Here is a 26,380-nt window from a genome sequence, read left to right as displayed (position 1 = left end):
CCTTGTTAATCGATAACACATTTTCTTTGTGCGCCTCAGTGAACCGGAACGACCTTTGACCTGGCGATCGAATAAACATGGCGGCCTCCACAAGGAACTAGACTTTACATTGTTTATCTGCAGTAAGGTTTGCATTTAGCAAATTTTCATCATACACTATACATTGAGAATGTATTTTAGCCACATATTAGTTTGGTTGCAAATTTAGACTTCATGTTGATCGCAAAATTCGTTCAAGCGAAACTTTAGTCATTTCTTTTCTATTTTTACAACCAAAGTGAAATTTGTGGGTGGGGTACCATTAAACACAGAATATTGATCAGCATGTTCAAAAGAAATTAAACACAGAAAGACATTTTTCCATCAGATCGTGTAGTAAGTTTTACCAGATTCTTGTGATACTGTTTTGATAATGTTCTGCCAGTTTTGCTAAAAACCTACACTTATTTGGAAAGTGAATTTTATGTAAAATTTCTTGTCACTTGTGACTATCAGAAGCATATATATTGACATCAATCTCATGGTATAAAATTGTCACGGTTCAGAACTGATTACTATTTAGTTGAAATGATGTGAAAACGGCCCGATAACTCAGTCTGTATAGTCGCGGTACGGTAATTCGAGGGTCCCGGGTTTGAGTCCTGGTCAGGCTGCACATTTTTTCTCATCCTGTGACAGAAATGTTTACTATTTTGGCTAAATTTGTAATGTCAGTGGCCAAACTTTTGAATCATTAGAGCTGTCAAACTGCATGCAGGGGTTTCTGTAGTTCTGGCTTCCAAAACTTTATACGGATTTTTAACCAATATTTGTTTTTCATCTGATGCGGCATTAATTGTCATGTCATAATATATAAATGGGTATGCTGAAGACCTTAACATTTATGCACCCAGTGTTTTTTTTTTCTTTATATACTTACTACCCTAAAACGGCACTGTTCCCAATAGAAAATAAACATTAAAATTCCCAATTTCTAATGTTAAAATTCCCAAAATGGCTGCTCAAAATCCCCACAAGGCCAAGAGATTTCTCTAAAATCATTATATTCCAAGATATTCATATTAATCACCACTCAATAGTTCTACCTGGACAGTGGAAGCTGTTAGCTATCTTTATTCATGATGACTAATCTTATTTGTTGCTGAAAAAAATGCATAATAAAAATTTCCAATTTAAGTCAAAATAATGCATTTTCCAAATCAGTCTGGTACCGGCACCATTCCCAAAGTATTGAAAAAAAAATGCTGGCACCTATCTTTTCATCAGTTAATTTATTCATATGGTTCATGTGAACTGTTGAACTTTTACCATACTTCAAATGTATGATTATATTTTGTAGGTATATTTAGAATGACAGCAAAACGTTCACATATAGAGATTGACCCTGATTATGAAGATGTCTCTGAAGTACAGAACAAGAGGAGGCGTGTCATCGAAGAAGGAGGTATGTTTTCTCCAACTAAACCATTTAGAAGTATTCCCACATGTGACTTTGCAATATAAGGGTGTTCCAAAAACTTAACAATTTAAAGATGTTTTACAACCTTTACTGAAAAAGTTGAATGCTTTATCCTGACTCTCCTATCTTCTTGTTACTATACATTAGTGGATATTGAAAAATGTTATTCACTATCAGCTACATGTGTGTATATTGCTGATCATATTATTTCTTGAGACACTTGCCACAATTTCTTATCAATAGTCACTTGAAAAATTTAAAGCTAGTAACACGGTTTTGCAAATTTTAGAGAAATTTTAACTTTACTATTTGAAGAATAGGGAGAACTATTGTACTCTAGCTCATCCAGGCCTTGGTGACAGCGTCATACTTTGGTTAAGTTTCTATGTACAAGTTAGTGTCTCCAAAACTACTGAAAGGTATGGGTTGTAACATAAAACAAGGTATCTCATATATAAAGGCCTAAAATTCTGACTTGGATTTTAACAGAATTATAGCTATTTGGAACTGAGAAAAAACTACATTGTCCAAGCTGTTGTTTTGCTATCAAGCACTGAGAATAGTCAAGTCCTACTGACATCTGTTTTTTTTTCAATTTCAGCCAAAGAAGCTACAAAGAAGAAGATTGTTTCTATTATCAAGAACCAGTTTGACATGGAAGTCAGTAATAAAGAAGCGGAACTTCTTAACATTAGTGAGGTTTGTGTTTCCTTGTCTTGAAGTTGATGACTAACGTTTTGTTGATTGGCTGAATTATGTTTTTGTTTAAACATAATATGTTTTAATTATAACCGTATGTTAAGTAATAGAAAGAGCATTGAAACCCGAGGCTATCTGATTTATGCGAGGAGGTGTACATAATAAGTAAACCCCCCAAAAATGAGCCAATCAAGAAGCATACTCTTCTTATATCCAACAAACAGTGCTGTAACTGGAGTGTGTGTAACTAACATCTGCACTCCTGTTATGTATGGGTATATGATCTAACTATGACACATTTTCAATAGAAATGTCTCCAAACTATGATACAAGAAAGGCTAATTTAAACCACTCTCAAGGCTGTGTCCTGACACTAACCAGCACTAGTGTCATTTGAGGAAACAAAATTGTGACCTAAGTAGTAAGTAAAGCTTGAACCTACAATCCATATGTCAGGTTTCACACACTCAGTACTTCAATGTCCTGTGTGATTCTAGTAAGTCGAAAAACTTTTTCAGAAGAATACCAGCTCTGAATCCAGATATTACTGTTATAGTATTGCTAAGCAAACAAGTCATTACAAGAAATTTGCCTGTTCAGTTCATACTAATATCAATCAACAATATTGGGAGTAAAATCTCAGCAGATTGAATAATTGTCATTTCCCCACTTGTTTGTTTTGTAGAAGTTGGAATTGGCTAGAAGCATGATGGATAGATTAAGAGCATGTATTATTGCCAATTTCTATGGAAACGCAAATCAGCAGAAATCCTCGAAGGTATGTAATACTAAATCCTCGAAGGTATGTAATACTTTATTAGTTCATTATATTTTATATGAGTTTAGTTTAGTTCAAATATGTTGAAAGCAGTTAGCTTATTGAAACACTCTAACATCTGTCCCTGGAACCATACCAATAGTAAGCAATGCGTCTGCTCATGGAAACAACGAGTTGCCTTTCACAGGGTTTGACCCCACACAGCCAGCAATGCTTTTATCATCAGTGAACTCCTGAAGTTAACCATGTTGGTGGAAAGATTACCATATTAGCATCTTTATCCTGATGACATAAGCATTAACCTGTTAGCTTCCTGGCGGATACTGTATCTGCTCCTGCAAGCAGTGCAAACCAAGATGGTCTTTATTTTTAAAAATTTTCCTAAACGTGATAAATGGCTTTATTCAGATTGTAAAATAAACAAGCCCATTTAAGATATTTAGTGTAGTATGGGTTGAAACTTAGATACGCGGAGGGTATGGACATCATCACCTTTATACAAGTCAGTCTTTCTTTCTTTGATTGGAAAGGAGTTAAAGTTACAGGCTTGTCAGTGGTCCAATTGTTAGAGGTCTAGGTTTGAGTTCTTTTGAGAAAACTTTTAATTTCTGTAATGCGTATCTGAAAAGTCACAAATGCCTGTAGTCTTAATTGTAGGATTGTTTGAGACTGAAAACTCAAGGATTGGTTGTTTGAATTATTACCCTTCATGATATCTTATTTTTTTACCAATATCATTCTTTAATAACTTTTCTGAAGACAGTCAAACCTGTGTTTAGGGCCATCTTCAAATAAAGATCACCCTTAAAATAAAGGTGTGACTTCAACAACCTTTGATTAAATTTAACATATACCTCCAAATAAAGACCCCTGTCCATAAAGGCCATGCCTGGTCTCTTCCTTCAGATGGCCTTTTTTCACAGGTTTACCTGTATCCAGATAGATAGGTTGTGGAAGGTGTTTTGTTCTACCCATTTGTACCTGAAATAATTCACATTGGGGAACCGTTGTCTTCCTCCTCCAGTACAGCTGGAAAGTTATGGCACTGGCATGACCTTTGGTTTTAACTTTAAATAAATTGCAAGTAAACAATATTTTTTATTTTGATATGAATGTTCTTATCAGTGTTAAATGATTCTTTTCAAGGGGAAAGTTTCACATAGCTTCAAATTTTCTACTCAATCCTTTATGTATTTGATTGTATTTACTTTGTATGTATATATACACATATGTATATTTGAAGTACATTGTAGTTTAAGCCAAAAAACAACTAAAATATTAAAGAAATTTAGAAGCCAAACTGTGTTCATTATGAATGTATGATAATTTTTAGCTCGACTTTTCTATGAAAAGGGGAGCTATCCTACTCGCCCGGCGTCGACGTCGGCGTCACACCTTGGTTAAGTTTTTCGTACCACCCCACTTTATTTCAGAAGTATTACAAGTATGGCTTTGAAACTTACCATACTTGTTCACCATCATAACCTCCATCTACAGACAAGAGTACATAACTCTGTCAAGGTTTTTGACAGAATTATGGCCCTTTTTTGACTTAGAAAGTGTATTGAGCTTGGTTAAGTTTTTTGTACCACCTCACTTTATTTCAAAACCATTGGAGGTATTGCTTTGAAACTGACCATACTTGTTTACCATCACGACCTTCATCAACAGACAAGAGGACATAACTCTGTCAAGGTTTTTGACAGAATTATGCCCCTTTTTGACTTAGAAAATACATTGAATATGGGTAAAATCCACTTATTGCCTTAACCCTTTGAGATATTGCTTTGAAACTTTTAATGCTATTTCACATCATTACCCCATCTGTACGCAAGAGAAGTAACTCTGTCAAGGATTTGTTTTAAAAATTAAGGCCTTTTATCGACTTAGAATCTTGGTTAAGTTTTTTAGTACCAGTCCACTTTTTGACTGAACTGTTTGAGATATTAATTTGAAAGTTGGAATACTTGTTTACAATCATGATTCCCAAACATGTCCAGGAGAAGGTAATTCTGTCAAAGATTTTATTTGAATTATGGCCCTTAACTGTCAATGTTTTGTATTATAGGCAAGCACTAAAAAACTTAAAAAATCTAAAAAAATTCATTCCTATCCACTGAACCTGCAGTGTTCAAGGGTATCACACAATTCAGTAAAATAATTCTTCACTAAATATCTTAATGCTCATGGCCATTGTTCACTTTAAAAATACAGAGATTCTTGTATTGCCTTTTACTGCAAAAACTTTTTTTATTGGCAAGCAATAAAAAAGTCGAGCGCGCTGTCTTACGGACAGCTCTTGTTGATAACTTAATATTACAAAGCAATAAACTAAATTAAAATTTTAGGAAATTTGCTTTCAGTTGTAAATCATAAAATGTATAATAACAACAAATACAGTGTATCTGTATTCAAATATAAATTTACACATTTTTTGTTTGTTATGCCCCCGCCATATAATGGCAGGGGCATATAGTGTTACCCTGTTCCGTCATTCCTTCATTCCGTCATTCCGTCCTTCCGTCATCATCACTTTCCGTTCATTATCTTAATAACCCTTGCACATATTGAACTCAAATTTGACATATGGATATGTCATGAGAAAATACAGGTCAAGTTCGAAATTGGTCATGGTTCGATGATTTTTGGCAGAGTTATGCCCCTTTTACATTGAAAATAATATGAAATTTTCAGTTTCCGTTCATTATCTCCCAAACGGTTCAAAACATTCAATTCAAAATTGACATATGGATATGTCATGAAAAAATACAGGTCAAGTTTGAAATTGGTCATGGTTCGATGATTTTTGGCAGAGTTATGCCCCTTTTACATTGATAATAATATGAAATTTTCAGTTTCCGTTCATTATCTCCCAAACGGTTCAAAACATTCAATTCAAAATTGACATATTGATATGTCATGAGAAAATACAGGTCAAGTTCGAAATTGGTCGTGGTTCGATGATTTTTGGCAGAGTTATGCCCCTTTTACTTTGAAAATAATATGAAATTTTCAGATTCCGTTCATTATCTCCCCAACAGTACAACACATTCAACTCAAACTTGACATATTGATATGTCATGAGAAAATACAGGTCAAGTTCAAATTTGGTCATGGTTCGATGATTTTTGGCAGAGTTATGCCCCTTTTACTTTGAAAATAATATGAAATTTTCAGTTTCTGTTCATTAACTCCCCAATGGTACAACACATTCAACTCAAACTTGACATATGGATATGTCAAAGGAATGCGCAGGTCAAGTTTAAATTTGGTCATGGTTCAATGTTTTTTTGCAGAGTTATGCCCCTTTCACTTTGAAAATGATATGAAATTTTCAGTTTCCATTCATTATCTCCCCAATCGTACAACACATTTAGCTCAAACTTGACATATCGATACGTCAAATGAATGCGCAGGTCAAGTTCAAATTTGGTCATGGTTCGATGATTTTTGGCAGAGTTATGCCCCTTTTACTTTGAAAATAATATGAAATTTTCAGTTTCTGTTTATTATCTCCCCAACAGTATTAAACATTCAACTCAAATTTGACATATTGATACGTCAAAGGAATGCGCAGGTCAATTTCAAATTTGGTCATGGTTCGATGATTTTTGGCAGAGTTATGCCCCTTTCACTTTAAAAATAATATGAAATTTTCAGTTTCCGTTTTATTATCTCCCCAACAATATTACACATTCAACTCAAATTTGACATATGGATATGTTTTTGGAATGCGCAGACCAAGTTCGAATCTGGTCATGGTTCAATGATTTTTGGCAGAGTAATGCCCCTTTCACTTTGAAAATGATATGAAATTTACAGTTTCTGTTCATTATCAACCCAACAGTGTTACATATTCAACTCAAAATTGACATATGGATATGTCAAAGGAATGCGCAGGTCAAGTTGGAATTTGGTCATGGTTCGATGATTTTTTGGCAGAGTTATGTCCCTTTCACTTTGAAAATAATATAGATACATCTTAGGAATAAGCAGTTTAAGTTTGAATTTGGTCGTGGTTCAATTATTTTAGACAAACTTATCTTTCCTGAATGTTGAACTTTCAGTTTCAGCACTCATACTTTTGTGGAAATGTATATAGCCATTATGTTGGCTACAAATATGCAATATGCTGTTTTTAAAAGGTTAAGACTGAATAATTTCAGTGCCTTGAACATTGTATAAAAATGGTTTGTGTTAACATTGAAAAGTTTTAAGGGCTTTGAACTAAGAATGAAAAAAATAATTTGTGCAAACAAATTTGGAACTAAATATTATAACATTTGAAATTTGGCTGCATGCGGGGGCATCCGTGGCATGATGACATATTTCTAGTTTTGCTTTTTTTTTTAAAAACAACAAAATAAACATTGACTTATTTTCAGAAGTCAGCTGATCAAGCACCAATGATTCATCCAACAGTTAGAAAATTTATTGGTAAAGCGCCACCTGGCACCCCTGCATTGCCCAATCAAAGTGAAGTAAAACAAGAGGCTCCCGAAGGGAATGCACAGCAGACAGAATTTGTGTCTGAGAGAATTGGAATAATAACACCAAAAGTAGGCTTCTATTTGTTTTCTCTTTTTAAAGCAGACAAGCATTTTGTTATGAAAACATGTATATATGCTTTAACTTGAATTTGAATCCTTGAGGAATCCAGGGTCACTGCTTGTGAAATAGTTGCCTTTAATGCAAAAATATAGTCCTCTATCCTCAGACTTCATGTATTTACAACAGTTTGTGTAAAGTTTTATAGGCTGCGTGCTGTAGAATATCAACCCATACGTCAGCTCAGCATTGTTATATGATTTTGTAAAATATAATGGAGTAAACTCACTACAGTGTTGGAGCAGTACCTCTACACACTTACAGAAATCATGATAGCAATGCTTTTTTTGCAAATCATTCATGCACCTTGTTGGATATAATTATACTGCATTAAGGAATTTTATGCGATGCTCGAACACTTTTTATATTCGCACTCAAATTTATTGAGTACTGTATTACAAATTTAAAAAATGGGTCAAAGACAGAAAAGGCCGGGTTGCATTTGTATACCAAATATCATGAGGTTGTGATGTTACAAAAAATATTTACCATTGACCATTGATGTTGAAAATTTAACTTAATCGGTAAACAGGGAGTGGAAGAGCGACAGACCCACGGTATAGGACCACGTGTTGGTGCTGTATAACAAATATCAAGAGGCTGTGATAAGTAGTTGCTGAGAAAACTGTTATGAAGATATTTTCCCTGTCCGCCCACCTGCCGCCCGACATTCACCATTTTATAACCAGGGTTTGCACCATTTGCAACCCGGCCAAAAATTGCATTCTATTTTTGTAAATATTACTTAATTAGAGAGATAGGAGAATAATTATGATGATGTAAGAAGTGTAAATATTCCATTTTAGGGACACAGAAAGCCGGAAGCAGAGACCTCGAAAAATAGTAGCGAGCAAAATGATTCAAGAACTGGCAGATTTAAAGTGAAGAAAAGGATAATTGTTGGAAATGTGTCTAAGTATGAATTTCACTCTCTAGTGTTAATGTAATTTTATTAAAGGGTTGAAAGGGGTTAATGGTTTTGATCTTGGGGGTGGGGTTAAAGTGTTTTAAAACAAAGTGATTAAGATCTGAAATAAATAACTTCTTGAGCAGTTGAACACATTTATATGATTAATTTTGTCTACTATTTGACTAAGACTGATAATAGTAAAAAGGTTTGTACTGCTGCAATTTCTATCACAAAATCATTCTTCTAAAGTTAAATAGAATATCCTACCGTGACCCAAATTCGACGTTCTCCTTAATTCAGTGTTGTTTTGTTTTTTGTCATTCACAAGAGATTTCAGAGGTGAATGTCAATCATGTTTATGTCTCATGGTTTTATTTACAACTCAAGTGATTTTCTGCGCTACAGATGGAGGTACGGCTGATAAACATTAAAAAATGTAAATGACATAGAGAAAATTGTGTGTTTTACCTGATGTAATTTCAAGTTTATCTATACTTTCCTCTATTTGTTGCTTAAAATAATTTGACAGTCACCGTTTGTTATCCTACTATTTTTACTGCCAATCTAGGTCAACATACTACGTCACAATCCCGCCAAAATTAAAAATTTACTGCAACCAATCAGAATCGCCGAATTTAGGTGACGTTTTCAGATCGTAGTAAGATTTTACATCAGTCATATTTGTTTATATTTGGCAACCACTGAACAATTACATTGTTAGAAATCAACTTAAAGTAACTTTTAAATAGTTGTAGTAAAATTATATCAAGTATAATTATAGATTACTGTAGATAATTGAAAATGCCATTGACATTTGTTCTTATATCGCCGAATTTAGGTTACACCTGGATATATCTTAATTTTACTTACACTAATTATATAATGATGATTTGTGCTGATACATTTGATGGATTGAATACTCTTAGGTTTCTAATATAAAGGCCCATTATGCCTCAGAAAGCTATCAATTTTGTTTTCTCAAAAACACAGTTTCAAAAAAATTACTCATTTCCCATATACATGAACAACCTTTTGCTGCTTAATACAATCAGCAATTGGTATAATTTAAGTGAATTAGTATTTTGTATAGAACTCAAAATACTTATTTGTTTACATTTAGCTACCTTTACAACATATTACTGCTCGTTCAGCATTACTTTCTCATTATTTAAACATGTCACATGCTTTAAATTCATTATTTAAACATTATTAAACACATGTTTGACATTTCTAAGGAATTACAAAACATGTATTTCTGAGACATAATGTGCCATTAAATAGAAACAAAATTGCAAATTATATTGTGTATATCAATGGTTCTGTTAAAGTGTCCTTTTAATTCTGAAATAATGCACAGGTTGTAATCTTCTACTGGTACCATGCACAGTGGCAATATGGCATTAACATTTTATACATTGTTAATTTTTAAAACCAAGCGACTAAACAAGCTTTACTGTGATGGGAAATTAAGCTACACAAGTTGCCCTTACTAATTGCTTTAAGTCACCTGTACTGATTGCTTTAAGCTGCCTTTACTGATTGCTTTAAGTCACCTGTACTAATTGCTTTAAGTCGCCTGTACTGATTGCTTTAAGTTGCCTGTACTAATTGCTTTAAGTCACCAGTACTGATTTTGCTTTAGTTTGCCTTTACTGATTGCTTTAAGTCACCTGTACTGATTGCTTTAAGTCACCTTTACTGATTGCTTTAAGTCTCAAGTATTGATTGCTTTAAGTCGCCTGTACTGTTGCTTTAAGTTGCCTGTACTGATTGCTTTAAGTCACCAGTATTGATTGCTTTAAGTCCCCTGTTCTGTTGCTTTAAGTCACCAGTACTGATTGCTTTAAGTCACCAGTACTGATTGCTTTAAGTGGCCTTTACTGATTGCTTTAAGTTGCCTGTACTGATTGCTTTAAGTCACCTTTACTAATTGCTTTAAGTCACCAGTATTGATTGCTTTAAGTCACCTGTACTGATTGCTTTAAGTCACCTTAACTGATTGCTTTAAGTCACTTGTACTGATTGCTTTAAGTCGCCTGTACTGATTGCTTTAAGCTGCCCTTACTGATTGCTTTAAGTCGCCTGTACTGATTGCTTTAAGTCACCTGTACTGATTGCTTTAAGTCACCTGTACTGATTGCTTTAAGTCGCCTGTACTGATTGCTTTAAGTCGCCTGTACTGATTGCTTTAAGTTGCCTGTACTGATTGCTTTAAGTCACCAGTATTGATTGCTTTAAGTCCCCTGTTCTGTTGCTTTAAGTCACCAGTACTGATTGCTTTAAGTCACCAGTACTGATTGCTTTAAGTCACCAGTACTGATTGCTTTAAGTCGCCTTTACTGATTGCTTCAAGTTGCCTGTACTGATTGCCTTAAGTCACCTTTACTAATTGCTTTAAGTCACCTGTACTGATTGCTGTCTTTCATTGTGTAATCAGGAGTATCCCAGCAGATCAGCGGGACGAGAATGATCAGGCCACACACAAATGGATGGTTTATGTACGAGGACCTAAAAACAGTCCTGGTATTGACGACTTTGTAAAAAAAGTTTGGTTCTTCTTGCATCCGAGTTACAGACCCAACGATTTAGTAGAAGTCAGGTAAATATATAGAATATAACATTGTCACAGATTTTATATATGACAAAAATCAATTTAACAATTTGTGTCAATGTTAGTGTAAATTATGCTTTGGATAAATTTGGCTAAGAGTAAAACTTATGTGCTTTTAAAGAAAGCTCTTTAAAGAAAATAAATAAAAGTGCAATTTGATTGGACTGTCTTAATGTATTTCATCATTTTGGAATTTATTTGTTTGTTTGAAATATTTAAAGTTTGGTCAACTGTGACAAAAATATTGTCAAAATAAAGTTACGAAACTTTAAAGGAAATATATGACAGATATGAAGAAGGCGTAGTTTACTAAAATTGATGTTTGATATGGTTTGTAGAGATGAAGCACTGAATTAAAATTATGACTACCTTAGTGGCATTTCTCTTTTGTTAACTGATAAACTTATTAAACTTTTTTTATTGAAAATTGACACTGAATTGTTGGGAAATTGAAAAAAATGGTTCTTAAATCATTGAAAACCTCCTGATGTTGTCCCGGAACTATATAGGTTGTTGCTTTATGATCTTAACCATGCTGTTGTTATTAGCCTTCACCATGCTAAATATCTTAAATTGCCTGGTCCATCTCTCAATTTGGACAAAACCATTTATCATTTTTAGGGAAAATTTCAAAATATGTAGTAAATGAATAAGCAAACAGTGTAGACCATGGTCAGATGGCACAGATTTGCGGGCAGATCTTGGTCTGTAATGGTTGCATGGGTAAAATCTGTTGGCTCAGTATAAAGATATACTGAAAGTTGGTTTGTTATTGTATATAATGAGTGGTTTTTATGAAGCTGAATAGATATTAAATCTTTTATGATATGAGAATAAATTCACATTATCTATTTTTATGTTTCTATAAATAAGGATTGTTTGTTTGAAATTTACAGTCAGCCTCCTTTCCACCTGACAAGGCGTGGCTGGGGAGAATTTCCTGTCAGGGTGCAGTTACATTTTAAAGATCATAGAAACAAAAAAATGGATATTGTACATAACCTAAAGGTATTTCTCTTCTGTTACAAGTTTGATCTTAGATTGTATGTTTAATATCAGTATAAAATGATTAACTCTTTGTAACAATAGAATAAAATGATCAAACTTGACTGTTTGTGTCAGTTTTGCTTTGATTCTGCACATACCTGAAATAATGTACTAAAATGCACAAAAGGTCGTCCTCTACCTTAATAGTGTTGGTGTAACGTAAACTTTAATTAAAATAAAGGAAAAGTTATACTAATGACTTTTATATATACGCGTTTCTTGATTATTTACTTTAATAAGACTACTATGTTGCTTAATATGTTTATAAAATTTTATGTTTTGTTGTAGTTTTGTACTTAGTTTGTTTGAATGTTGACCTTTAAAAATTGTTTGTTTTCCAGTTGGATAGAACATACACAGGTCTTCAGACTTTAGGCTCTGAAACTGTAAGTAGATGTATATGATATACTAAACTAAATTCTTTATTGATTTTATGAAATGGATTTGTCCATATTTGAATTTAGAATAGTCCATTGTCATTTTCAGTATTTCTATCCAGTTTTGTGTATATTTTTTTTCCCCAAAAGCGGCAAATATCATCAGTTTGTTAATAAAAGTTTGACCTTCAGGTTTGGCATTTAATGTTTGAAATGTGGTTTTAAGTAAAAAAAATGTCTGTAAAAGTAAGCATAACTAAACCAAAGATTAAATTGTCAATATGTTTTTTTACCCTTTAGGTTGTAGACATTGAAATTGAAAAAGACATTCCTAAAGTGAAACGAGAAAAATCCAGTAGTTCAGTGAAGATAAAGAAGGAAATAGGTGCTGAAGACATTACATCAGGGGCACCAGCACAGGACAGTACTGTTGCCATGGAGATTAAAGTGGAACCAGCAGATGATCATGATTATGGAAGGTCTGCTTGTTTAGGTGGTAGTGAAACAAGTTCTGAAAGTTTGGCCAACAGGCAAGTGGGAATGAATCATGAATCTAGTGCATCTGGAAATAAAAGTAATAATTCAAGAGAAACTTCATTGTTGGCAGAACATTTACTGTTTTCTGGGAACCGAGCAGAGGCAGTGGTCAGCCAGAGCATTATAACTACGCAGCCACTCACCTTGGTCCCTGTGGGTTCACCTCTGCCTCAGAGTTCAAATTTACCAAGAATGTACCCAGTCACCCCACCAAAGAACAATATAGTACAGCTTCAGGCAGTCAGTCCTGGTGTTAAAGGTGCATCCCCTTCTAGAAATGTTATATTGAAAGGGTTAGGGTCACTAAGTGCCTCGAATGTTGGTGGAATAAAAACTGTGGTGGGCACCATGCCAAACACATTAATTCAGTTAAGTCCAACTAAAAGTCAAAATTCTAAAAATAACTTCATGGTTCCCTCTCAACCTGTTATACTCACAAATGTGCCTGGGAATCAGCCAAGAGCACAGACTGGATTAATACAAACAAGTCCTGTATCAAATTTAAAGGTGAACAAAACTGTGAACCAATCTGCAAATTCAAATCTTATATTTTTGAAATGTACAGACAATCAAGGGAAAACTTACCTCATACCTCAACAAATTGGTTCAACTATTGCAGCATTGCCCAGGGGAAGTAACCCTGGTCAGATAAGAGTAGCATCTCCCATTACTCAGCCTGTTTTACTGGCCTCAAATGTTGTAAATAGTAAACCAGATGTTAGGCTATCAGGGGTTCCGTCTGCTAGCCATTTGAGAGTGAGTCCATCAACACTGGGGCAAAATTCAAGGCAGAACATCACACAGTCTGCCAAATCATCGGAAAATGGGCCAGTATTATTTATTAAACCTGACAACAATTTAAGTAAAAGGCTGACAAATGCAACTTTGGTAAAATCAAACTGTCTCACCCCTGTTTCTAGTACTTTAAAACTTAAATCTCAAAACAGTGTTCAGTTAGTGCAAAGTGTTCCTCAAAATCAGAATGTGAATATTTTGAATCTGAAGTCTGGGAAGCAGACGGTAGTGAATTCTGGGAACCAGTCTATGGTAAGAGGTCAATTGAAGGTCACTTCTCAGGGATTGATTCAAGTTCAAGGTCAGCTGAAACCTCAGCAACCTTTAAGAATTGATAAGACACATTTGAATCTTGTTGAACAAAGAGTTCCAGTAAATGGTGGATTGGTGCCTGGCTTAGCACAGCCAGTGAAATCAAAGCCACATCCTCTGATACTGGTACCTGGTGCAAATAATAAAGTAGACATGCTGCAGAGTAAAGGCAAATCTTTACTGAGTAATTTACAAGTGCCACAGTCTAATGGAAATGTGATTGTGATGAGCCAGTCCGAGGCTGTTTCTAAAAATAGTAACATTGGAAAAGTTGTGATAAATCCTGCAGGAATTCTTACCCAATCGGAACAAGGAAAGTTAATTGTTAATAAAGGCAAAACTGTTGATCGAGATGCAGAATCATCTCACATAAAGCAGCCTGGTTTATCTAATCATATACTCATTGTGCCAGTTTCCTCGAAATCTGCCGTTACCATGGAAACGAAAGACTCAACAAGTGCAAATAGTATCTCAAAACTTGACACTGTAGTAACAAATGGCCAGCATCGTCATGGGCAACAATCTTTTGAATCTCAAGACAAGACTTTGATTGTTGTTCAGAACGACAAAACTCTAAATACTGCAAATTGTGAAAATACTCAGGGCGGAAAAGTGATGTCAAGTTTGCTTAGTTCTAATTTAGCATCACAGTTAAATCAATTAAGTGCAAATAAACACGAGACTCCGGTTACGATAAAGACTAGTGATAGTACGGAGAGGAAAATAATTGTCGTAAACGGAGAAGACGCGGGCAAAAGTTGCCCGAAAAAATTGAGCTGGCCGGGGGATAAGAGGATTATGTTAGACCCGAAAAAGAAACGGCAAAATAAACCGGTGGTTGAAGTCAAGGAGAAAGATTCTATAACACCTTTGAGGTAAGATTTCATCAGTAATATCTTTTTCATAATGTTTTTATACTGTCTTAATGGTCCAATTAGAAGTAAAAGAAAATATGACTGTGTTAATTTTTTTTTTCTTCTCAATTTTGAAATATGTGACTTGGTTAATTTCTGTATGAAATTTAAGTGACATTATGTCCATTTAAGTGTAAATGGTGAGTGCACACATCAAAATCAAAATAACTTTACATTTTGTCATAATTAGGTTCAATTTTTATCTTTTGATGCAAAGAAAAAAAAATCTACAGATATTATTTGTAATGAAGACTGTCAGAAACATTCAATTTTTTATAAGAGTTGGGTCTTCTTTTTATAATTAAGATAGTTTAATGTTATATATTTTTATCCAAAAAAATTTCAAGATCATTTTTTGTCAATCACTATTATACTTTATAGTCAATCTTTTGAAACAAATTACTAATTCAGCGTAAGTTTACAGGGAAAAAAATGAAGCATTTAAGTTGGGAGTTCAAAAACAAAAAGAGATATGATATTTGTTTGCTTGATGATTTTAACAATACTGAATTATTTGTACATGTATATAACCATACATGTATTTATAGGATAGAGGACTATCCAGATTTATTGTCTGTGATACAAGCTGCTGTGAGAAGACATCCTGTAGTGTCGTCTGCAGTAGGTGAGTAGCTTGTACTTACAGGATACAGTAGCAGAGTAATTTGTATTATGACATGTATATCGGTTTTTTTTCAGCACCTTGAGAATAATATGATCTGACCCCCCAGAATTGGGAATTTTTATAATGTTTAAGACAAATTGGGTAAACATAATGTATATATCAAATAAGACATAGAAATAATTAAACTCCTTTTATATGCAACTCATAAGCATATTACAATTTGGAAAGCAACATAACAATTTCCTATGGTACAGTGCAGTTAAATGTAACAAAATGACAATAATTTTACCTTTTTTGTTCCTTGAATTGGGACTTTTCTCCTTGAAATTGGGAAGAAAAACACAAAACTTTTTGGCAATGGGAACATACATGACCCAATATCGATCATCAAAATGGGCTAGAAAAAAACCTGGTGTATATAAGGTCTTTGAAAAAAATAATGAATTATGATGGAATTTATATATAGAGGATGCAAGTGAAAACTGTTGAGTCTTAGTGTATAACAAGTTCTTTGAGTTGGAATAGTTTTGTATGTTTGAACAGTTCATTTTATTGCTTAGGCATATAATGAAGTTCAAATTTTGTGTTTATTGATAGGTCGACACCTACATCCGTACTGTGCAAGGTCGAAGGAAGAGTGGTTAGCTTGGAATGTTGGGAAACGACGAGCATCTGAGGTAAATTACATTTATATTGTCATTTATTTAACTCAATCTGCTATATTTCTTGCATATTAGACAGGATTTTCTACTGTTTATACCAGTGCTAGAAAAGCCTGTCTTATATCCTATGTGTAAAACTAGTAGCATGCTTTAAATAATGTCATTCCGGCGCGGCTTTTATGAAAGAATTGCAATCTTTGAATATTACATGCCAGTGTTAGACAAGTCACATGTTTGTCATTCCTGTTGGCCTTTTATGAGTGATTTGCTGCTTAGAATGACATCATTTTGCCATTATGAAAGTTGTAAATTCATACGCTTCTATAAGAAAAGAGAGCTTTGTGATAATAGTAGTTTTCATAGTTTTATTCTGAATTATGATTGATATGTAATTAATCAATATATGAAATATGCAAGAAAAAGAATCAAACACAAGTTGTCAATACAGACAAGAATATTTAACCTTTTTGCAACTGCTTAGCGGTATGAAGCAATGCCTTGTTACTGCCATAACCCTCAAGCTAGATATTCTGGTAACTCAGAAGTGGCATATTGAACTGCATGCAGTTACTGCTGTCTTTTAATAAATAAATTTTAATCTTTCTTTCCTACAGTGGCAGAGAGCGTCAACTGTGAGACATTTTGTACAAACATATTTACAAGATGGACTGACATACAATGGGGATTCATTATGGACAGTAAAACAGATCTTAACATGGTGTAGACTACATGCCTATAGTCCACATTATCTTGGTAAATGCCCTTTTATTACTGTCTGTCTGTATGCTTACAAGAAGTACATGTAATTATTATCATAAAAATAAAGAGTTTTCTTTTCATACATATTTGCTGAAAAGTAATTTTCTTTCACCTTCATTTTCAATGAATAATACCAAATTATGCCATATATCTTGTCTTATTTTTTATAACCCTGATGAAGTCTCATGAGAGTCGTAACCTCGGTTATCATCATTAAATAAAACCTTAACACTTATCCTGTGTTGATTGTTTGTTCCACTTTTATTGATTTTCTTAGTATCTTGTCTTAAGATTAAAAAAATGCTCTGAAAAAATGTTAATAGTCTGTGCAATATAGGGCTGATTAATTTAGACCACTATTTTTAAGTATTTCAGAAGTCATAGTCAATTGGTTTACTACTGCCTCTACTCATGGGAACTTTGCAGACAAAAATCTGCATATCTATACCTTCTGATCATAGTCTACACTGTTTAATTGCTATTCAGTCATTGTTATTTTGAAATTTTACTTAAAAATGATGAATGGTTTTTGTCCAGATTGAAAGATGAACATGTACATGGGCAATAAGGGTCTTTGTTGCTGACTTAGTCACTTACCTCTGTATGCTTTGAGTTTGATAAAGTGAAAATTCTTGTTTCTGTTATGTGAGCATGCAAGTCATCTAACAAAAGATTGAAAGCTACCCACTTGTGTTTGAAATAATGCATCAGAGTTCTTTCTCTGATGGTGGAACTGGAAAGTTTCCATATGAAGTAAAAAATATCTGTGTCTTTGTATAGTTGTATAAGTTAATTTAAGAAACATGAATATTAGGAGATACATGAAAAATTTACAAATATTTTATGGAAAAGACGTGATAATTTGCCTGTTTCAGAGCGTCCACTTCACCCGACAGCCATAGATTTACAAGCAGAGACTTCTTTACCTTCCGATCAGCAACACAGGAAGTTTACATCTGTAACCAATAGTAACGATGTTATACAGGAAGTGACATCATTGCAAAATCTTGTACCTGCAGTTGAATATCAAAGTGATGAGGAAATTGATATCTTATCAACAAGTAAATGTTTGAATATTCTTTTTTGTGTTGATATTATTAAAGGGACTCCACTGAGGTTTTTTAGCTCACCTGTCACAAAGTGACAGGGTGAGCTTTTGTGATCGCTTTTCGTCCGGCGTCCGTCGTTCGTCCGTCGTCCGTAAACTTTTACTTTAAATGACATCTCCTCATAAACCACAAGGCCAATTTCATCCAAACTTCACAGGAATGTTCCTTTGGTGGTCACCTTTAAAAATTGTTCAAAGAATTTAATTCCATGCAGAACTCTGGTTGCCATGGCAACCGAAAGAAAAAACTTTAAATATCTTCTTTTAAAAAACCATAAGAGCTAGAGCTTAGATATTTGGCATGAAACATCTTCTAGTGAGTGTCTACAAAGTTTGTTCAAATAAAAGCCCTGGGGTCAAAATTGGCCCGGCCCTGGGGGGTCATTGATTTTCCCTATATGCATATAGTAAAAACTTAAAATATCTTCTTTTGAAGAACTCAAAGAGCTATGGCTAAGATATTGAGCATCAAACATGTTCTAATAGGTGTCTACCAAGTTTGTTCAAAGAAAAGCCCTGGGGTCAAAATTGGCCCCGCCCCAGGGGGTCATTGATTTTTCCCTATATGCATATAGTAAAAAACTTAAAAAATCTTCTTTTAAAGAACCAAAAAGAGTTAGAGCTAAGATATTTAGCATGAAACATCTTCTAATAAGTGTCTACCAAGTTTGTTCAAATAAAAGCCCTGGGGTCAAAATTGACCCCGCCCCGGGGGGTCATTGATTTTCCCTATATATGCATATAAGTTAAAAACTTTAAAAATCTTCTTTTAAAGAACTCAAAGAGCTATGGTTAAGATATTTAGCATGAAAACATGTTCTAATAGGTTTTCTACCAAGTTTGTTCAAATAAAAGCCCTGGGGTCAAAATTGGCCCCGCCCCGGGGGTCATTGATTTTCCTTATATGTGTATAGCAAAAACTTAAAAAAATCTTTTTTGAAAAAACCCAAATAGCTAGAGTTAAGATATTAAGCATGAAACATCTTTTAGTGAGTGTCTACAAAGTTTGTTCAAATAAAAGACCTTGGGTCAAAATTGGCCCCGCCCCGGGGTCAATTGATTTTCCTTATATGTGTATAGCAAAAACTTAAAATCTTCTTTGAAAAAACCCAAATAGCTAGAGTTTAGATATTAGGCATAAAACATATTCTAGTAAGTGTCTACAAAGTTTGTTCAAATAAAAACCCTGGGGTCATAACTGGCCCGGCCCCCCAGGGGTGTCATTGTTTTTAACTATATGTGTTATAGTAAAAACTTAAAAATAATCTTCTTTTAAATAGCCCAATGAGCTAGAGCTTAGATGTTTAGCATGAAACATCTTCTTATGGGTGTCTACCAAGTTTGTGCAAATAAAAGCCCTTTGGTTAAATTGGCCCTGCAACGTTTGGGGGGGAGGGGGTTGGGGGGGGTGGGGGGTTGGGGGGGGGCCTATATACAGGTGAGCGACCTCAGGGCCATCATGGCCCTCTTGTTTTTTTGGACATGATTTGACTGAAAATGATTTTTATGCCCCTTTAATTTTCTATTTGATGTAAGTCTAGACCAATTATTGTGTGTAGAATTTCTGATCATGTAGAATTTCCAATCATTCACCCACTCTGTTTTTCCTGAATAAAAATTTCCTTAATAAAAATTCTAACTCAAATTGAAGAGCGTTGCATTGCTGATATCTGGGAAATATGGTACAAAATACGATTTTCAATATATTTCTGAGTAAATTATTATCTTTTGTAAATATCCTTCTGTTTTTAAATGCCCCAGCTGATCTATGTAACAAATACATCAGTTTATATAGAGATATCATCATGTAAGATGTTATTTCTAAATCTTAGGGGCCTCACTGTCCAAAAGGTTAGGTTATTGATTTCAAACTTACTGACCCCTCACTGCTGTTGGTTTGAGTCATTTCAGGGACTTATGATTCTTTCATGTCAGGAAGCTGTCATGCTATCTTGCAGAATGAAAAATAAAAAAAATTCTGAATCTTCCTTAAAAGGTTTACCTTATAGGAAATTTACACTTCTTTTTTATAAATTGATAACCCAATATTAGCCATTTTGAAAAATCATAGTAAAAAAAGCCAACGTTACATTTAGAACCAGTAGGGGCTTTTTGGGATGTTTGCAGGATTCACTAAGTTTTCAATAATCTGTCATGCGTATCCAAAATTGTAATTGGTCTTTTGTATTGTTTAACAATGTCTACATAAATGGTTTTTTAATTTGTAGTTTTTACCATGGCTGCTCTTACTATAACACATGTAGTTTACTCATGTGCTGTATATACACATGTAGTTTACACACGTTTACTATGCGCATGTAGTTAACTTTACACATGTAGTTTACTACACACATGTAGTTTACTATACACATGTAGTTTACACATGTTTACTACACACATGTAGTTTACTATACACATGTAGTTTACACATGATTACTACACACATGTAGTTTACTTTACACATGTAGTTCACACGTGTTTACTACACACATGTAGTTTACACATATTTACTACACACATGTAGTTTACTACACACATGTAGTTTACACATGTTTACTACACACATGTAGTTTACTATACACATGTAGTTTACACACGTTTACTATAGTGTACATAAACACTGTTTTAAGACATTTCAAGTATTTCATAAAAAGAATCAGGCAAAATAAAATATTATTTTAATAAAGGCAAATTAAGACTGAACAGTTGATAAAGAGTTTTAACATAGTGCTTATTTTCTGATATTTTTGTGTGTTTTTTCTGCAATAATCTAGATACAAAGAAGGTGTATGTAAAACAGAAAGCAGACACACATGTACCATTAACTGATATAGAGATGTTACCTATAACTGAGGGGGCACCTTTTGTAGAGAAAGTGGTTCAAGAGGTGAGTACAGTTTATATTATATATTAGCATGTATGTTTATCTATTTTTGACCTGTTTATCGTGTGAGGCAGCTATCCAGCAAACTTACAGAGAAGATCTGTGGTATTTTCTCAAATGACTGGTCTTGCCTGAAATATAAAGGCACATTATGCCTCAGACTCGAATATTTTATTCCTTGTTTAGAAACGGCATAGTTTTATAATGTTTAAATAATGGTTTTAAGAGAACTTTACAAGAAGAAAGAAGCTCTGAATGTGAAAATATTTGTCATACAAGATGCAAAATGTAATCAAAGTAGTATTTTGACATCCATACAAAATACTGAATCACTATAAATATTCTAATTGCCAAAAATTCAAACACTTTGAGAAATAAAAATGAAAGCATTTCTGGGTATAATGGGCCTTAATGCATGGTGGAGCACTCCAGCTGAAAAGTCCTCATTTGACCTTGAAATTGTCAGTCTGATTTAAAATTCAACGAAACAGAGAGAGCAAAAGTGTTTTATATAGATTTGTTGGTTGTTAAAGTTGAAAGCTTACAAGATGTATTTTTAAACATTTGCTAAAATACAAAGAATAAGAATAAATCATACACTTGTAATTTAAGGTGTGCATGACTATTTACAGTAGGCTCACATTTTTATTAATTGAAACAATTTTTTTTATCAACACATCAGGAATTGATGAGTAAATTATCTTTATTATCATATGAGTTGACCATTGTCTTTTCTTACATCAAATAGGTTGGTATAAAACTTGTACCAACAGAAGTTGAGCCTTCATATTTCAGCACAGTGTCACATGGAATGTTATATAAGGTGAGTGACATAACAATCTCATAATCTCTTGTGTTTTATGTAAGCCACCTGTCAAACAGAACTAAGTTGAATGAATGGATTGAGTTTTCACTCCAGATCACGGTAGTAAGCCACATTGAATTAACCAGAGCTCAGTTAAATCACTGCATCGTACCTGGGTAGGCTGTCAAGCAGTTTACCAGTACTAGTTGCCTTCACTTTCGCAAAGGAACTGATAACTTATGTACATGCCAGAGCAGAGGTACATTGCAAATGACTATGTAAGAATTTCACGATCCATCACAACGAAAGTGACCTACAATGATGTAATAGATTTTTGAAGGTGTTGCATTTTTTTGTCCCCCCCCCCCTCAGGTTGTGGTAGGGGAATATAGATTTGCCCTTGTCTGTCAAGCTGTCACATTTTATCCAGTCTGTAGACAGACAAAACAGTGGAATGAGGATAGTGTCTGTTTCTTATGGCCACATTTCTAGTTATTTTGTACTTAAAGAACTATAATTTATTTGTTGAGTACATTATGGTATGTTATTGCATGGTTTGGATTTCTCATGCATGTAAGATTCTCAGGCTGTAGATTAGAGTAATTCGCTTATAAATCATCTTCACAACAATTGATAGAATGGCTGGCCTTCCGATTGCTGGTGTCATAACTTTCTTACTGGTCAATTAGAATGCAGAACTTTTAGAGAACTAGTTTGAAGACAATGTTGTTTAGGCATTATTATTTAAGCCTCCTGCCTCAATTTTCGCAAGCTAGCATTGTTTTAAAAAACTAAATCTTTGTTATTTTACTACTTTACTACATGCTTTTTAATATATCAGAAACTGCTGTGAAGATGGTATTGTATGTATTAATTTGGTATTTTTCAGGCCATGGAGTTATTTATGGGAGATGTTTTAAGGGAGACATTTGCGTTGAAAGTTAACATGGGAAGGTTTGTAATATGTTTGCATTTGAAGAAATATTTGATTTATTATTTGAAGAAATGTTTGATTTATTATTTGAAGAAATGTTTGATTTATTACTTACTTCATATCATTTACTTTACATGAGAATTATTATTACATGTATATGTCACTTCAAATGGCAACTGCCTGTGATTTTGACAAGTTCTTTTTATTTTCTATTCACTGGATTGTTACAATATCGTAAGGCTCCCATAATTTTATTCTGTTTATGTACTATATTAGGGGCGTTAGTGGTAGAGTTGTTAAGGTTGTTAATTTTAAACTACTTGCCCCTCACTGCTGTAGGTTCTAGCCACACATATGTCATTGGATTCTACATGTGAGAAAGCTATTCAGCTAGCTTATAGAATGTTGATGGTTCTACTGACTAAGGTGCACGTTTTTGTGCCTGAAATAAGGGGCACTTTTGGTACTCTTCCACCAGTAAAGCTGGAAAGTTGACACATGATTTATACTGTGTCGGTTCAATGTAAAACCCAACCAAAAAAAGGAAAAAAAAGAAAATGTACAATATTCATGTATGTAAAATACAAGCGGCATTTTATGTAACAGCTCTTAAGGTCATGGAAACGATATAATATTACTGTTGATAGATTTAAATAAAAAATTATCCATAAAATATAATAATAAAAAAAACTGTCGAAACTGAGAAAAAAAAGCAAGTTAAAACAAATGTTTTATATATATATTTCATGTATTACAGATACCCAGATGCTCTTGGTGTTGCAGACGTCTATTCAGCACTAAATTCTCAACCAATCACAGACTTTCTTACAAATAAATTTCTTGGAGTTGAGGAAAATAATGGACTTCCAAAAATGGAGAGATGACAGTGTTTGAAAGAAAAATAAATACTTAAAACTTCAATAATGACATATTGATTGTTAACCTGTAATTGCATGACCCAGTCTCATAATACTGTTGTGGGCTTTTTTTAAACCCGACAATTTGAAGAATAGGGAGAGCTATTGTACTCTCCCAAGCGTCGGCGTCACACTTTGGTTCAATTTTTGTGCATGCTAGTAGGTGTCTCAAAAACATCTGAAGGGAATAAGTTGAAACTTCAAATACTTATTGTAGATTAAAATAGAAGGTTACTCTGCAAGGCTTTACTCTAACTTAGATTTTAACAGAATTATGGCCTCTTGTTTTCTAAGAAAATCCTACATTGTCAAGGCTCCTGTTTTTACTACCAAGCACTGAGAATAGTGGAACATGCTGTGGTATCTGCAGCACTTGTTATTGAATACAAATCTGTCAGAGTTTGAATCATTGTTTTTGACAATTCCTTATCTTGAAACTTTAAGGGTTGTGGCATTAGAATTGCAGCCACCGTTTATCCCTGTGTGATCATAAGAGGCAATTAAATGGGTTCATATTACTGGAATCTATGCATCTCTTAGCTCTGGCAGGTGAGGTGGTTTGGGCACCTGGTATTGTTTAAGTTTGTAGCACCAGAGGCTAGCCAAAATCATCTTTCCTGTTTCGGTGCCATAATTATGTCCTAAAGTTTGCTGGTGCATCTCTAAAACCATAACGAAACAAATTATCCTGAAACATTCATTTGATTGCAATTCAGTCAGTAATTACTTTATAACTGCAATCAGTAATTACTTAATTACTGAGTACTGACTCCTAAAAGGGACTTCATTAAGTTTTTTATACGTGAAGTGACTGGATTTTTTTCCAGACTGATGTACCATTTAAAGATGGTCTGGAGTAATAAGTTATGTGCAAAATTTTAGATCATTTGCTCAATTTTTTTTTTTCGGGAATAATTTTTTTGGGGCGCAAAATGACAAAAATTTAAAAAAAAAAATCCTTTTAAAATGTCCTTCAGCTTTTATATTTTATTTTCTGTTAATAAAACAATTCTGTGTTGTTTCAATCTGAGTATTTCAGTAATTCTGTCATGGAAAAGTGCATCGTATCTCTTTAAGCCTTCTTCAAACCAGCTTACCAAGGGCTATTTATAATGCATTTATTTCTAAAATTGTTAGATTGGGAAAAACTTGAATGTAGCCCATATTCAAACATTTTAAAAGTTATCAATATGAAACTTGCTTATCATGACAAGGTGCAGTTGTAAGACAAGGGGCATAACTCTGAAAGTAATATTTTTGGAGTTATGCCTGGGTTTTGACTTGGAATTTTTGTCGAAATTGGTGCACATAACAGACGAGGGTGAACACAGCACTTTTGCATTTTTGTGAAAGTAGGATCAAGTATAAATATATAATATATGTGAACTATTTATTACATATTGTTGAGGAATAAATGTGGATCTTTTAATAGCATTTCTACAATTAATAAGGAACTCGGCAGTAAAAGGTTAATATAGTTGTTTAAGTGGCATCAAACATTCGTAATATTTCAGGCATCATATTTAAACAAAAATTGAATAATATAACATTTACATTTTTTTGTTAGATTTTAAGTAAATCAGATTTATGACAAGTGGCAAACAACCTAAAGTGCATAAAAATGAAATCAGAAATTTGTTTAATTGGATTGTCTCCCTTGGGTTATTGTTTTGCACTTCAACAGTTTAGACAGCTACAGTTCTGTAAAAAGGTAACTCAGTCCATTTTAATCATTAAAGGATTGTTGAAGAATGGCCTTTACTAACAGGGTGATTTGTATTCATAGGGGGTCTTCATCACAAGTTTGACTGTATATAAAATTATAGTATGACCTCATAAATTAGGATTAAATTACATCTTCTGGCATTAATTGTATGCATCAAATATTTATCTTAAAGTCATTATTTAGCAAACCCCAGGTCAAATTAAATGTATTCTGCCAGGGAAATATCTACAATTAATTGATAATTATATTATGTTAAGATTGAATTTGTTATCTTAAGCAGATAGTTGCGTATTGTGTTACTGTAGAACCAGTTAAACCTGTCACATGATTATTTTTAAGCCTCTAAGAAACCAAAACATCTTTTTGTGTCTTGAAATGTTTGCTTGAATACTGAATGTTTTGAATGAAGATAAATTGAATTGTTCTAAATAGAGTGAAACCCCTGTTAATTAGAATTATTCTGGAAAAATGGAGTAAGCAAATGATCTGAAATTTTGCATACAAGTTATTGGTCTAAACCTCCATCAAACAGAAAATTAATCTTGAAATATTATTTCCAGTCCTGTCATATCATAAAAACCTGAGTGGAGTCCCATTAACTTAGTTTTTTTACCAAACAATGAGTAAAAATTCATGTTTTTTAAGATGTTATTATGATGTGTTATTTTCTGTTGACCATGCTTGTTATATAATTATATGGTTTCTTTTTTACCATACTCAGTTGAAATGTTTTTATCAAGTTATCATAATATTAGTTTACTGCAATATCATGTAATTATTATGGGTAGGTATTGTGTAAAGTTTAGATTGTTCAGCTGCACTATGTACTGTTTATATAGGAAATAATGAAATGCAATTTGTTTATAGCAAATATTTACAATTTGCACATGTTAAAGAATAAAATTTTTATATA

The 26,380-nt window shown here is 33.5% G+C and overlaps 1 protein-coding gene across 3 annotated transcripts; it reads left to right on the top strand.

Annotated features, from left to right (window-relative positions):
- Nucleotides 1–26,380, top strand: LOC132738959 (YEATS domain-containing protein 2-like). Of its 3 annotated transcripts, none has more exons than XM_060726585.1 (18): nucleotides 1–122; nucleotides 1,340–1,444; nucleotides 2,061–2,158; nucleotides 2,844–2,936; nucleotides 7,322–7,495; nucleotides 8,351–8,460; nucleotides 10,892–11,053; nucleotides 11,962–12,073; nucleotides 12,454–12,498; nucleotides 12,790–15,008; nucleotides 15,596–15,672; nucleotides 16,270–16,349; nucleotides 16,949–17,087; nucleotides 17,969–18,154; nucleotides 20,976–21,088; nucleotides 21,834–21,908; nucleotides 22,780–22,844; nucleotides 23,582–26,380. In XM_060726585.1, exons 2-18 carry the CDS (start codon nucleotides 1,351–1,353, stop codon nucleotides 23,706–23,708), a joined length of 3,969 nt encoding a protein of 1,322 aa, XP_060582568.1. In that variant the 5' UTR covers nucleotides 1–122; nucleotides 1,340–1,350; the 3' UTR covers nucleotides 23,709–26,380. The 3 variants fall into 3 exon arrangements, with proteins under 3 accessions (XP_060582568.1, XP_060582569.1, XP_060582570.1); XM_060726586.1 differs by having other exon boundaries at nucleotides 37–127; XM_060726587.1 differs by lacking the exon at nucleotides 1–122 and adding an exon at nucleotides 220–375.

Source organism: Ruditapes philippinarum, unplaced genomic scaffold, assembly GCF_026571515.1.
Source record: "Ruditapes philippinarum isolate M1 unplaced genomic scaffold, ASM2657151v2 ctg5096_1_1_1_1, whole genome shotgun sequence".
Taxonomy (NCBI): Eukaryota; Metazoa; Mollusca; class Bivalvia; order Venerida; family Veneridae; genus Ruditapes; species Ruditapes philippinarum.
This window is presented reverse-complemented; position numbering and strand designations above follow the sequence as displayed.

Bases quoted from the DNA above. Each gene is read 5' to 3' on its own strand.
- LOC132738959 (XM_060726585.1), top strand. From the start codon at position 1,351: ATGACAGCAAAACGTTCACATATAGAGATTGACCCTGATTATGAAGAT. The intron at 2,159-2,843 runs GTTTGTGTTTCC...TTTGTTTTGTAG, and splicing joins AACTTCTTAACATTAGTGAG to AAGTTGGAATTGGCTAGAAG. The intron at 21,909-22,779 runs GTGAGTGACATA...GGTATTTTTCAG, and splicing joins CACATGGAATGTTATATAAG to GCCATGGAGTTATTTATGGG.